The sequence below is a fragment of the Hypanus sabinus genome, chromosome 29 (genome assembly GCF_030144855.1).
Source record: "Hypanus sabinus isolate sHypSab1 chromosome 29, sHypSab1.hap1, whole genome shotgun sequence".
Lineage (NCBI taxonomy): Eukaryota > Metazoa > Chordata > Chondrichthyes > Myliobatiformes > Dasyatidae > Hypanus > Hypanus sabinus.
In genome coordinates, this window is record NC_082734.1 from 16,287,654 (window position 1) to 16,300,842 (window position 13,189).

The following is a 13,189-nucleotide window of genomic DNA, read 5'->3' on the forward strand; positions in this document are numbered from 1 at the left end:
ACTTAAAGCAGGCAGTTCATGCAAGGAAGCCCACCAACATCCCAGAGTTGAAGCAGTTTTGGAAAGAGGAATGGTCTAAAATTCCTCCAAGCCGATGTGCAGGACTGATCAACAGTTACCGGAAATGTTTGGTTGAAGCTATTGCTATACAAAGGGGTCATACCAGTTACTAAAAGCAGAGGTTCACATACTTTTTCCAACAAATACGTGTAATATCAGATAATTTTCTTCAATAAGTAAATTAACGAATACAATGTTTTGTGTTATTTATTTAATTAGGTTCTCTATCTAGATTTAGGACTTGGGTGAAGATCTGATCATATTTTAGGCTGTATTTAGGCAGAAAGAGACAAAACCCTATGGGGTTCACAAACTTTCTGGCTCCACTGTATGATAAGAGAAAAGCTGCTGTGGTCACATTTTCCTTGGAGTAGAAGAGGCCGAGGGACGAACTGATGGAAACAACGAGAGGTACCAATATGGTAGCTAGCAGGAAACTTTTCTCAAAGTTGAGAGCAGAAGTTTGGGGAAAGCAGTTGGGCTTCAGAGGGGATCTGAAGAGGAATTATTTTGCAGCCAGAAGGTGGTTAGAATGTGGAATGCTCTGCCTGAGTAAGTGGTGGAGGGAGATGTTTATTACTGCAAATTCTACATGCTTTAGTTTCACTAACCAACCTTATCTGTGGTGCTTTCTGAAAATCCAATACTTGCCCACACTTATTCTTTTTGTCTTATCGTCAAGAAAGTTGTAGGGGAGCTGGCATCACCTATTTTCAATAATATATTACAACCGCATTGTATAAGCAGACATTATTATGACAAAGGTTTTCAATCTGAAACATTGTTTGTTTCTCTTTCCTCTATCTAACCTACCGAGTCTTTTCCTATTTCATATTTCCAACATCCGCAGTTCTTCGATTATGTTACGGGTGAAGGCCCCTTTGCTGAGGCATCAGCACAGGATGTAGCTTTTTTGGTAAAGATGTTTAAAACTGCACTATCGAAAAGCAACAAAAAAAACTGACAGTCTACAAAAGAAAAGAAAATGCTGTAAATGCGTCTGTGGAGAAAAATATGTTAGGATCTCAAGTGGAACTCCTTCTTTCTCGCAACAGCTGATGGGGAATTAGAGATTTCCTTGGCGGAAAGGCTGGAGAACCGGCGCTTCGTTGCTACGAATCAATGGCGGAAGGGCGAGATTTCGTTGCTAGGACGGAGAACGGGGAGGCGGGATTTCGGTCGCAGACGGAAGTCGGAAGAAAGGGAGGCGGGGTTTCGTGCCAGTACTGAGGTTAGAGGGGCGGGGTTTCGTTGCCAGCACTGAGGATGGAGGGGCATGGTTTCGCTGCCAATACTGAGGATGGAGGGGCGGGGCTTTGTTACCGGGGCGGGGTTTCGTTGCTAGGGCGGGAAGGGGTGAAGGGGCGGGGTTTCGTTGCCAGGACGGCTGGTTGAGTGGCGGGGGTTTCGTTGCTATGACGGCGTGAACAGGCCGTTGAGCTTCTCTTTGCTTGGATCCCAGGCGATAGATCCGGGAAGATGGTGAGTTGGGCCTACCCGAACGCAGCGCAGAGCTGCCATTGCGGGAGAAGGGCCAAAAGCAGCCGAATTCCATACATTCTTTTCGCAAAAAAAGCTCGTGCCAAAGCATGGTGTGCTGAGAACATGGAGTGAGGGTCATGGTGGGATCTGGGTGATAGAGGGTAGGATCTGAGGGAGGAAGACTGAGGAATTTAGTTAAGTGGAGGTGGGTCTGGTGACGCAGAGTCAAGGAAGGGGACCAGGATGGATAAAAAGGAGTATGGGATAGCCAAGGATCTTGAAAATCGGTTTTAAAGTTATGGATCTAGATGGTTATCTCTGGAAAGTCCAGGCAGGTAAGATTTCAAATCCTTTTTGGATCAAAGGCTAACAAATTTAAGATTTATTTCAACTTTAAACTACCATTGGGATAGCAACAGTTAGTAGCTCAGGTCAAAGATCTTTTATCTTTGACCTAATAGATGAAGTGTTACTCTCTCAACAGATACTGCCTGGTCTGCTGTATTTTTCCAGAATTTCCTGTTTTTAATTCAGATTTTCAATACAGTATCTGCAATTTTTAAAAATTTCATGTGCAATATTATCCTTGCATTCTGACTATGGGTCTCTATAATTTCAATTAAATCTTTAATAAACTCTAGGAAAATACAGATCTAATCTGGCAATATATCCTCGAATGGCACCACTTTTGTGCAAGACATCATTGGAGCAATTTTTATCTTGAAAAGCATATATTTTTATGGGAGGAGACCAAAATTCTGCATAAAACTGTGTGAGGTTTCACTAGTACCCAATATGGCTAGGATGTCAGGTTCACTCAGTATTTATCACTGCTGATCAACTCAGAGGGGAGAAGAGAGAATGGCTAGGGTGGGTGGGGTCTTTGATTATGCTGGTTTCAAGTTCTTTTGTGTCAAGATCTCTGAGGATCTAACCTGGTCCCAACATATCGATGCAGTTATAAAGAAGGCAAGACAGTGGCTATACTTCATTAGGAGTTTGAAGAGATTTGGCATGTCAGTAAACACACTCAAAAACTTCTATAGATGTACCATGGATTCTGACAGGCTGCATCATTGCCTGGTATGGAGGGGCTACTATACAGGACCAAAAGAAGCTGCAGAAGGTTGTAAATCTAGTCAGCTCCATCTTGGGTACTAGCCTACAAAATACCCAGGACATCTTCAGGGAGTGGTGCCTCAGAAAAGCAGTATCCGTTACTAATGACCTCCAGCACCCAGGGCATGCCCTTTTCTCACTGTTGCCATCGGGTAGGAGGTACAGAAGCCTGAAGGCACACACTCAGTGATTCAGGAACAGCTTCTTCCCCTCTGTCATCTGATTCCTAAATGGACTTTGAACCCTTGGACACTACCTCACTTTTTTTAAATATGCATTATTTCTGATTTTTGCACGTTTTTTAATCTATTCAATAAATGTATACTGTATACTGTAATTGATTTACTTATTTTTTATTATATTTTTTCTCTTCAATGTATTGCATTGAACTGCTGCTGCTAAATTAACAAATTTCATGTCACATGCCAGTGATCATACACCTGATTCTGATTCTGCTTTACTAAGGCAGTGAGAAGTGTAGGCGGCATCCATAGAGGGGAAGCTGGTAACCGTGATGTGCTGAATTGTGTCCATAACTCTCTGCAGGTTTTTGTGGTCACGTGCAGAGCAGTTGCCACACGTGGTGCATCCAGACAGAATGCTTTCTATGGTGCGTCGATAACAATCTGCAAGGATTGATGGGGACATGCCAAATTTCTTTAGCCTCCTGAGGAAGGCTATTTTGAGTTTTCTTGGCTGTGACATTGACATGGATGGACCAGGACAGGTTATTAGTCCATTCACACCTAGGAACCTGAAGCTCTCAGCATTTATACCATCGATGTAGACAGCATGTGCAGTGTCCCCCTTTCTGAAGTCAATGCCCAGCTCGTTTGATTTGCTGACTTTGAAGCTGTGTCATGACACAGTGTTAAATGAGCTCTCTGTCTCCTTCCTTGTGCTCCAGTTCCTGGTTATTTGAGTTAGGGCCCAGAATAGGAGTATCATCTGCAAAGTTGTAGATGGATTTAGAACAGAATCTGGCCACTCTGTTATGAGTGTACAGGGAGTAGAGTGGGGGCTGAGTAGACAACCCTGCGGAGCACTAGTATTTAGAATAATCATTGCGGAGGTGTTGCTGTCTTTGCTTTCTGATTGCGGTCTGTTGGTCAGGAAGTCAAGGATCCCGTTGCAGAGGAAGGTACTGACTCCCAGGGTCCTGAGTTTGGTGATGAGTTTGCTTGGAATAATAATATTGAAGGCAGAGCAGTGGTCAGTAAGCAATAGTCTGTCATAGTGGTCAGGTGAGTGGAGCACAGGGAGATGGTGTCTGCCATAGACTTGTTTCAGCAGTAGGGAAATTACAGTGGGTGAGGGTTGCCTGGAAGTCTGGAGTTGATTTGTGCCATGACATCTCGAAGCACTTCATGGCAGTAAATGTTGGAGCCACTGGTGGTAGAAATGCATATAATCTTGTTTTCCTTCAGTACCAGAATGATTATGTTCTTCTAATAGCAAGAGGGAATCTCAGCCTAAAGCAGGCAGAGGTGAAAAATGACCAAGGACACTATCCAGGCTGATACTTTGGACACACTCACCTGCCACACAGTGACTGTAGATTCAGGTGCACTGGAGGCTGTAGGGTAGTGGTCGCCAACCCGTCGATCTTTGAGACTTTCCCAGTAGATCCTGAAAAAAAAAGAAAAATAAATACACAAATACTGTTGAGAGATTGTTTCCGGGTTGCGGGGTTTTAGTTCCATTCTTTCTGCCCAGTGCACATGCGCATAGCTCTCCCGCATTACACACTGTACTTCAGTGGTCCCCAACTACCGGGCTGCGAGGAAACGATATGAGTCAGCTGCACCTTTCCTCACTCCCTGTCAGCCCACTGTTGAACTTGAACCCACACGAGGTCATCAGTTGCCTAAACGCAGTGATACCCTCGTGCCAGTGTTCGCCTTGCGAAGCTACTGTGCCAATGCTACTGGCCTGGAGCGCGGCCGGTGGGAACTGTTGATGCTACTGGCCCGGAGCACGGCTGGCGGGAAATGCCGTTGATACTGGCCTGGAGCATGGACAGATGGGCGCCGCCTCTGAACCTGTTTAGCACAACGAATGTCCGTGGGGAACCTGGTGCTAAAATATTCACAGACGACCTAATTTGGACTCAAGGTTTCGTAAGTAGCTGAGCAGCTACCTCGCTGCGATCTACTGAAACAAACTTATGTTGGCTGATAGATCCTACAAGGGGGGGCGGGCGCAGGCCTGTCGCTTTCCTTGCTCTGTCCAGACCGTGACTGCCACGGCCCCAGTACGGGGACCTCTGGCCCTGACCTTGTCCTCTCACCCCACCCACGACCAGCCACACCTGGCCAAGGTGGCTGGCAGCGGGCAGGCAGAGGCTGGAGTTCAGGCCCGGAGGCTGTCTAATGAGGCAATGAAGCCCTCAAAATTGCTTCGGTACTCTGAGTCCAAGCACCCTGCACTTAAAAACGAACCCGCTGAGTTTTTTTAAGTGGAAAAAATGTGAGCAGCGCGGGACAGCAGCTAGGTGCTGAGAGCCGTGATAACTAAATTGCAGAATAAGGAACCTGCTTCAAGTATTGCTGTATTCCCGTTGTGTTTAACACACACCCCCTCCCCACCGTCGGCTGGTGTGCAAGAATATTGTCAATATTAAACCGGCCCGCGGTGCAAAAAAACATTGGGTACCCCTGGTATTTATGCATTATTTCTACTTCCGGGTTGTGGGGTTTTACTTCCGGTATTTTCTGCCCCAGTGAGCATGCATGTAACTAATCAACCTGGGGTCGATCTTGCCTTTCACTAAGGCCAAGGTAGGGGATCTTGGGCTTAAAAACGTTGGTGACCACTACTGTAGGGATTCGTGGTGACATACCCTTTCCCTTCTGTTCAAAATGTGAATAGAATGACATAAGGTGTGTTGGCCTTCATCAATCGTGGGGTTGAGTTTAGGAGCCAAGAGGTAATGTCCCCTTTGGTTCAAGAGTCTGATGGTAGAGGGAAATAACTGTTCCTGAACGTGGTTGAGTCCTGAGGCTCCTGTACTTTCTTGATGGCAGCAGCAAGAAGATTTGAGGTTCAAGTACATTTATTGTCAAAGAATGTATAAATTACACAACATTGAGACATGTTTGCTCACAGGTAGCCAGAAAGCAAGAAACCCAAAAAATCCAATTCAAAGAAAAAGAATAAAAATAAAAGACCAACTTTTAAGAGAAAGACAAAAAGAAAATACGGGTCATGCAAACAATTGAACAACAGCATTTCAAACCAAAAATGAGTCCTTATACCTGAGCCCTGGAGTAGGCCCAAAGCCTCACTTATCAGTTCATCATATTAGCGGGTACAGAGCACAGCAGCCAGGGCAGTCTTCATAGCCTCAATGCCATGGAGAAGAGAACATGACCTGGGTGGTGGGATCCTCGATGTGATGGATGCTTTTATCACATTGATCTGGAATAATTACAAGTGAATATTAGTGTGCTAACACTGAATGTAAGAATTCTCTAAATAGATTACCTAATTTTTTTCAGATGCTCTCACGAGCAAAACCTGCTGTCAGTGGAGAAACATTGCAGGTTGATAAAAAGAAGAAAAAGGGGAAAAAAATTCCAAAGCTTGAAGAATATCTTGCTAACAGAGACTATTCTGGGGCCCTGACTTTACTGGAGGTAAAATCAAGATGTTTTCTACTTCAGTGATCGCTGAGGCTCAAGGGTAAAGAACAAAAAAAAATAGTGTGATTCTTTACTTCTTACTTACCTGTTCTTTACTTACCTGTGTCAGTCTTGGTTCAGTAATTTTAGTGTCATCAATGAGTCAGAAATTTCAAGGGTTAAGCCCTCCTCACAAGATTTCAAATGGTCTAAATGTACACCTCAGTGCATTAATGACATCCTGTTCTGTTGGAGCTGTAATCTTTGAATGAGGCATTAAAATGAGACATAGTCTGCCCTTTTCAATTGGACGTTAAATAATTCCATTTAGTGGCCTACTTCTCTCTGTAAGATTGTTTCCTATCAGGAGAGGTTCCCTTCTTCCTCTCAATTAAAACCTTTAAACATTATCAAAACCTTAATATAATCACTCCTTTACCTTCTGTATTCATGAGGATATAAGCCAATACAGTCTGTACTCACTATTTAATCCTCATAGGTCATTCTGATAACCTTAAGGGCATCCACACCAAGACTCGTTTAGTTTGGACAGGTACATGGATAAGGAAAGTTTAAGTGGGATATGGGCCAAATGAGATCAGCGTTTTGGTTGGCATGAATTAGTATCTTTTGGTGTCTAGAACTGAAAATAGTGCTTTTAATTGAATCTATTCAGAGTTCTGTACAGCTACTAATGAACTTAAACCACCTATTTCAATCTTTCTTGTGATAGAAGCTGCTGTACCATCAGAGTGATAATTTATGTTTGTTTGTATGCTTTAGCTTTTAGTTCTTTTCACTATAGGAACCCCTTAATCTTTCTGCTTATCTACAGCACCTAGCTTTGCACCTTTTGGAATACTCTGGTCCATCTTTTCAGGTAAAATGTGGATGGTAGTATGGCACTCCATGGTTTAGATTTGCAACTGTAGTTGAAGTGCAGTATTCATAAGGATAAATCTTTTCATACAGTGAATGGTGAGCATCTGAAATGCACTGCTGAGGTGAGTTGTGCAGAGAGATTCAATCACAGTGTTCCAACATGATCTGAAAAGTACTTGAAAGCAAAAAAAAATTGCAGGGCTGTGGGGAGAAGGCAGGATTGTCCTGCATTGTTCTTGCACGCTAGCACAGATTTAGTGGATCAAACAGCATCCTGAATCTAAAACCACAGCAGTATTTTAGAAACAAGGTAATCTGTAAGACTATTTAGAACATACCAGATAATGGTTTAAATAATATTTTGACAACCTTCAATCACTTTATTGAACATTTTTTCAAATGTAATACCTTTCTCCCTTGAAACTCTTAGGAGCTCTGTTTCCTAAGCTCCCTCTAAGTTCAAAAGTTCTCTGTAACCCATGCGCCCTTTAAGCACATTAAAACCCTTTTACTTGAATGGGCTTCATTTAAATAGTATATTCATTTAAATATACTAGGGCTCCATTTTCCAGTTCCCTATGCTGTCATCAAATTAACCCTATGCTGAATTTGCTGGAAAACTTGTTCCATTGCTGTGAAACATCTAAAAGAAATAATATCCAATAGTTTGGAAAATCTGCCACAAAATCTTAAATATGCTGGATTATTGGAATTTTACAGCAGTTCAAGGGTTCATTTTTTTGTCAAAGTAAGAAATCTTGTGCCAGGGGAATAAGCTGTGAGATATTTCCTCTGCTGAACTGGTAATTATATGCCAGGACAATTTCTGTTTTGAGATTGGACGTGCAAGCAATATAATCTGCATTTTGGAGCAGACTGGGTTTAACTACAGACTCAATATTGAGGGTGTTGGCCTGGCCTGGAAATAGTCGCATCCCTCCAGTACTTTGAAGTCCCTGCTGTTGGTTGTACTTGACAGAATAATACAACGGAGCAGGAAACATTCTTGTCCTGTGTTGGGTTTTTAACATGCTTTTCCTCAATTGCCCAAGGCTGTGCTGGCACACTGAAGGCAAGTCTGAGTGTCATACACGACATCTGCATTGAGAGGAAGTCCTATGGGAAGAATTCCATGTTCTCCAGAGTCTTATTATGGACCTTTATTGTTGTAGACACTTGTTGTACATAACACACTGATTGTCAGTAAGGAATGAAAATGGTTTATAAAAGTAACCACACTTAGGTGTACTTTTAGATATTTATGATGCAGAACATCACTTGTAACAGAGTCGATGTGCCAGATAAGAAATGCAACAGCTATCTTGTGCAGAGTTCCTACACACAGCAATTTAATGACAAGTGGATAGTTTGATTGAGGGGTGAATGTTGGCTGAGGAACAAGAGATAATTCGAATGCTCCTTCAAAATACTACAAAGATTTTTTGTTTCTACATTTACCTGAGGGAGAAGATGAGGTTCCTTTCAATGCCTCACTGTACTGCACAACTCCCTTAACAACACACTAAGAATATCAGCCAAGACCTTTTTGCTCAAATTAATGTTGTGGATCTTCATGGCACAGAGCAAAACTGACACCAACCTGCTCATGGCTGATACATAAAAGTTAAGAAATATATCAATCATAATCTTAATGGATGGCAGAACAGTCTTGACAGATTATATCAAAGTACATTTATTATTTCATTATGTATACATTATACAGCCTTAAGATTCGTCTCCGAACAGGCAGCCATGAAACAAAACCTAAAAGAATCCATTAAATAAAAAGACCAGCAAACACACATTGTGTAGAGAGAGAAAAAAATTATGCAAACAATAAACACAAGAAGATGTCATTTTGAACTGAAGTTCACTGAGAATCTGTCCACAGACCCATAGTTCAGTGCAGAGTGGAGCAGTGACCTGAACTGGCCTGATCCTCGAACTGGGCCCCAATACCCTGATCTTTTCAATCTGACCCAGTGCCTAAATCATCATCCAAACATCAGGTTCACTGGCTTTGATATGTTCTGGGTCCTGGATCCCGCTACCTCGATTCAGCCTGTACCCAACCTTCCTAATTCAGCCTGGCACTTAAATCGATCGAGCCTTGGGTCTTCCTCGCTCTTGGCAATGGGCCCACTGCCTCACCTCACCTTTACCCTGCCACATCGAATTACCACCAAATCCAAAGGGAAGTTACAGCTTGCAGTGATCATTTGCCAGAAAAGAGTTATTAACAAAGTATTTAGTTGCTCTCCTTGTTTCATCAGCCAGAAGTTGCTGAGGTTCACCAGTGCAGTCTTAAACTGGAATGGACAACATTTTGTCCATGATAACCTCATGTAGATTTACTTCAAAGAATTACAGAAGGTTTGCATCTTTTAAGAAGGCTATCTGATCCACCTTGTCAACTCTAAGTGGCTCACACCACTTCCCATTCTGCATGTTACCCCTTATGTCTTGAGCTTTTATTTTCTTCAGTAACCTTTGATGCCACACCATCCAGTATTTTCCCTTTATCCACAGCACACTTCAATTTCAAAGGACAATAAGCTGGTGAAGCACAATAAAACAATGTCATTTTTGTTTGATTATATTGAATTTCTCTGAGACTATAACAATTTTAATAATAGCTTCTAACATCTACCCTGTGACAGATGTTATATAAACAGTGTCTTAGCTGCTTACTTTTCATCTCCTTCCCTTTTCGATTGAAACAAAATTCATTGGCTACTTTATAAATTAATGAAACCTTCCCCAAACTTAAGGAAATTTAGAAAATTAAAATCAATGTGTGTTCTGTCTTACCACCCAATTCTTTTAACAGCTTAGGATGAAGTCCATCAGGATCGTAAGTTTATCAACCTAATAATTTGCCCAGTACTGCTTTCCCAGTGATTGTTAATTGCTCTTTTCCTTCCAGTCCCAGTGTGTTTTTTTAACTTCACCATGATGTACAGATGTACAAAAGATGTGTCCTACTCTATTTATTTTCTGGTAATTTAATCTGCTGATTTGGTCTCTGAGAAACTGTTTCGTGTCTATCATAGTTCAAACGGCACGTGGGTGAGAAGGAGGATGACATTGACATGTGGATGGGTTACTGTGCATTCCACCTTGGAGATTATAGAAGGGCTATGGAGGTAAGCCTTGGAAAGAACATAAATTATAAAAAATAATTTCAGTACAACCCCATGTATTGTAAAGTGGTTGCTCTAAAGCCTTCTTTCTGTCACTTCTACCCCCATTTTGTGATTGTCAAGTTCTGTGTATTCAGAAGAACTTGAGCCCCCACCTCCAGAGCTTTCTTTTCAAAGCTTTTAACTTTTACTTGTGGTATTTGTTGACTGCTGGTCTCATGCTAGTATTTAGCCTTGTATACAGTTTACCAAGCAACCTGGTTCTGAGATTGTTGAATTCCTAGTTCCTAAAATGAAGCTATGAGAAGAATGGTTGGCCTTTCAGGGTCTTGGCCAGAGATGGTAACTGTCCGTTACCCTCCAAGGGTGCTGTCTGGCTTGCTGTTCCTTCAGCAATTTGTTTTTCGTCCCCGTGCTGGATTTCCATGGAAACACATACAGTAATTTTAACTATTCTCAGCTCATTGCATCTGTAAAATAATACGTGAGATTGCAACTTGCCTTGACACCTTCAAATATTAGTATTGTGGGGTTGTACAGTAGGGAAAACAGGCCCTGTAGCCCACTTAGTCTATATTGATCATCACCTGTTGACACTAACACTAAACTATATGCTGGGGGTGGGGTGTACAATTACAGTGTTTTAAAAGACATTGGGAGAGATACCTGGATGGATAGGAAATGTCTCCATCCTGGGATTGCTTAATGGTATTGGTCCAGGACATAAAAAAAGGCTGGGAACCACACAGATCTATCAAGTGGTGTGCTGTGTCTGAAATTAGACATAGATAGCACTGAAAATGCTCAATAGGTCAGGCAATTTCTGAAATGAGAAAAAATACGTTAATATTTCAAGCTAATGATGTTACATTAGAATTGGAAATGGTTAGAGATAAGCAGGTTAAGTTTAAGCTTCTATCGCTATCTAAACCGGTGATTAAAATCCCTCTTCCCGCAAACAGTTCCAGTAAATCTTTAACATGAGATTCTGCGATGCTGGAAGTCTTGAGGAACTCACTAAAAATTTGGGATGAACTGAGCAAGTCAGGGCAGCATCTATGGAGGCAAATAAAATCAACATTTTGGCTGAGACCCTTCCAAAATATCAACTATTTATTCCCATCCATAGATACTATCTGACTTGCTGACTTCCTCCAGCACTTTGTGTGCATGTTTCTCAAGTAAAACTTCTCTTTTTGCACCTTCTGAAATATCGTAACATCCTTCCCAAAGTCAATGGCAGAATTAGATACATTACACCAATTGTCTCTCAACCAATGTCTCATAAAGACATAGCATGATCAATTGGCCTTTGCTCACTATGTCCATATGTTTATGAAGTGCAAGATCATATATGCTTTAATAGCCACCCTCAACCACCCATGCCAACTTCAAAGGTCATTACACATTTTAAACTAGGTTTCTCTACTTGTGCATATTCTTGAATAAAAGGCTTTATCTTTTTGCTAAAATGTATCATGCATTTCTGCCCTTTCTGCAGGATATTCTATCCTAGTAGCTTGTTTAGAGTGTGCAGATTCAGTATAGTACTCTTGACCCTCCAATTTGCACATACATGGGAGTGCACCCACCACTTATCTCCCTCTGTCCATGTACTTTTTTTTAAAAAAGGCACCCATTTCAACTGCATACTTTAGAGCTTGCGACTCAAGCCATGTTTCATTTTTCCAATCCAATTGTGTTGCATTGTGATTGAGTGGAATTTAGTCACAGTATCTTTACTGCTGAACAGAATATTGGTGTTCTTCATGTTGAGTCTGAGGACAAGAGGATTCAGTTTACAGTGGAAGTTTACTGCCTGATTCACCCAAGATCATCCCAGTCTCTACCTTACTCCTGTAGAAATTCTCCGTTTCTGGATGTAAGCTATTCTAAAACAGGAATAAAAACTGTTACCCTTCTCTATTTGACTCCTGGAAGCTTGTAACTACCAATGGGAAAACAGTCACATATTCAGATGGTGAAATGAATGAATATTTTGGAAGAAAACTTTGTTTCGGTTGTGTACCAATGAGAAATGAACTAATTCAACCATACAAAATTCTTACTGGGCTTCTTAGGATTGATGCAGAGTTGATGTTTACCTGGCTAGGTTATCTAAAGTCACAGACTAAAAAGAAATTCTAGACAAACGTGAGAAGAAACTTTTTCACCCTTAGTGAAACTTTGAATTCTCCTTAACTCAAAAGACCTTTGGAGGCCCAGATGCTGAGTCTATTCCATATAGAAATAGCTAGATTTTTAGATATTAAGAGAATCATGTGATATGGAGATTGTTACTGTAGTGAAGTGTCACTGAGGTAAAAAGAAATCACTCATGATTTGATTGAATGGAAGAGTAGCCATGAGGAGCCAGATGGGTCTACTCAAGTGCTGCATTGAAAGATCTGATTCCTGTGATAATTGAAACAAACCCATCATTGAAGTGACTTTAAACTAATCTGATTAAATGTACACGTGAACTGAGATATTATCCCATGTGAGCATTCTGTCTTGGCTATAACTGACTTATGATCTCCCCCTATTTGCTTGCTTAAGGAATACGAAGCCCTCACGAAGAATGAAGGCATTAACCCAGATGTTTGGGTGAATCTGGCATGTACTTTCTTTTTCCTGGGGATGTACAAGGAAGCAGAGGAAGCTGCAGTGAAAGGTGAGTCAGTCTACAGTAGCTTAGGGCTGAACCTTTAATTTTTGCCATAATGCCGGCAAGTCCTTCTGTTGGAACTGGCCTCAAAATTATTTTCTATGTTCCATTGTTGTTTTCTGTAGCCTGCTATTTCTTAAAATTTCTTATTCAGATGTGATATCTCACAGTTTTTTTTTGTTGCATCTATTATTTTTATCCTCTCTGCCTCA

At 41.5% G+C, this 13,189-nt stretch overlaps 1 protein-coding gene across 2 annotated transcripts in view; it reads left to right on the forward strand.

The window, feature by feature from the left end:
* The first annotated feature begins 1,417 nt into the window (after window positions 1-1,417).
* The window catches only part of ift56 (intraflagellar transport 56), a 60,119-nt gene continuing 48,347 nt past the window's right edge, over window positions 1,418-13,189 (forward strand). The window contains exons 1-4 of one of the 2 annotated variants that reach the window (XM_059953768.1): window positions 1,418-1,542; window positions 6,162-6,299; window positions 10,220-10,312; window positions 12,869-12,983. In XM_059953768.1, coding sequence (XP_059809751.1) covers window positions 1,540-1,542; window positions 6,162-6,299; window positions 10,220-10,312; window positions 12,869-12,983 — 349 coding nt within the window. In that variant the 5' untranslated portion in view covers window positions 1,418-1,539. Of the gene's footprint in view, window positions 1,543-1,581; window positions 1,878-6,161; window positions 6,300-10,219; window positions 10,313-12,868; window positions 12,984-13,189 lie in introns of those variants that run through there. The other variant, XM_059953767.1, reaches the window with a different exon arrangement.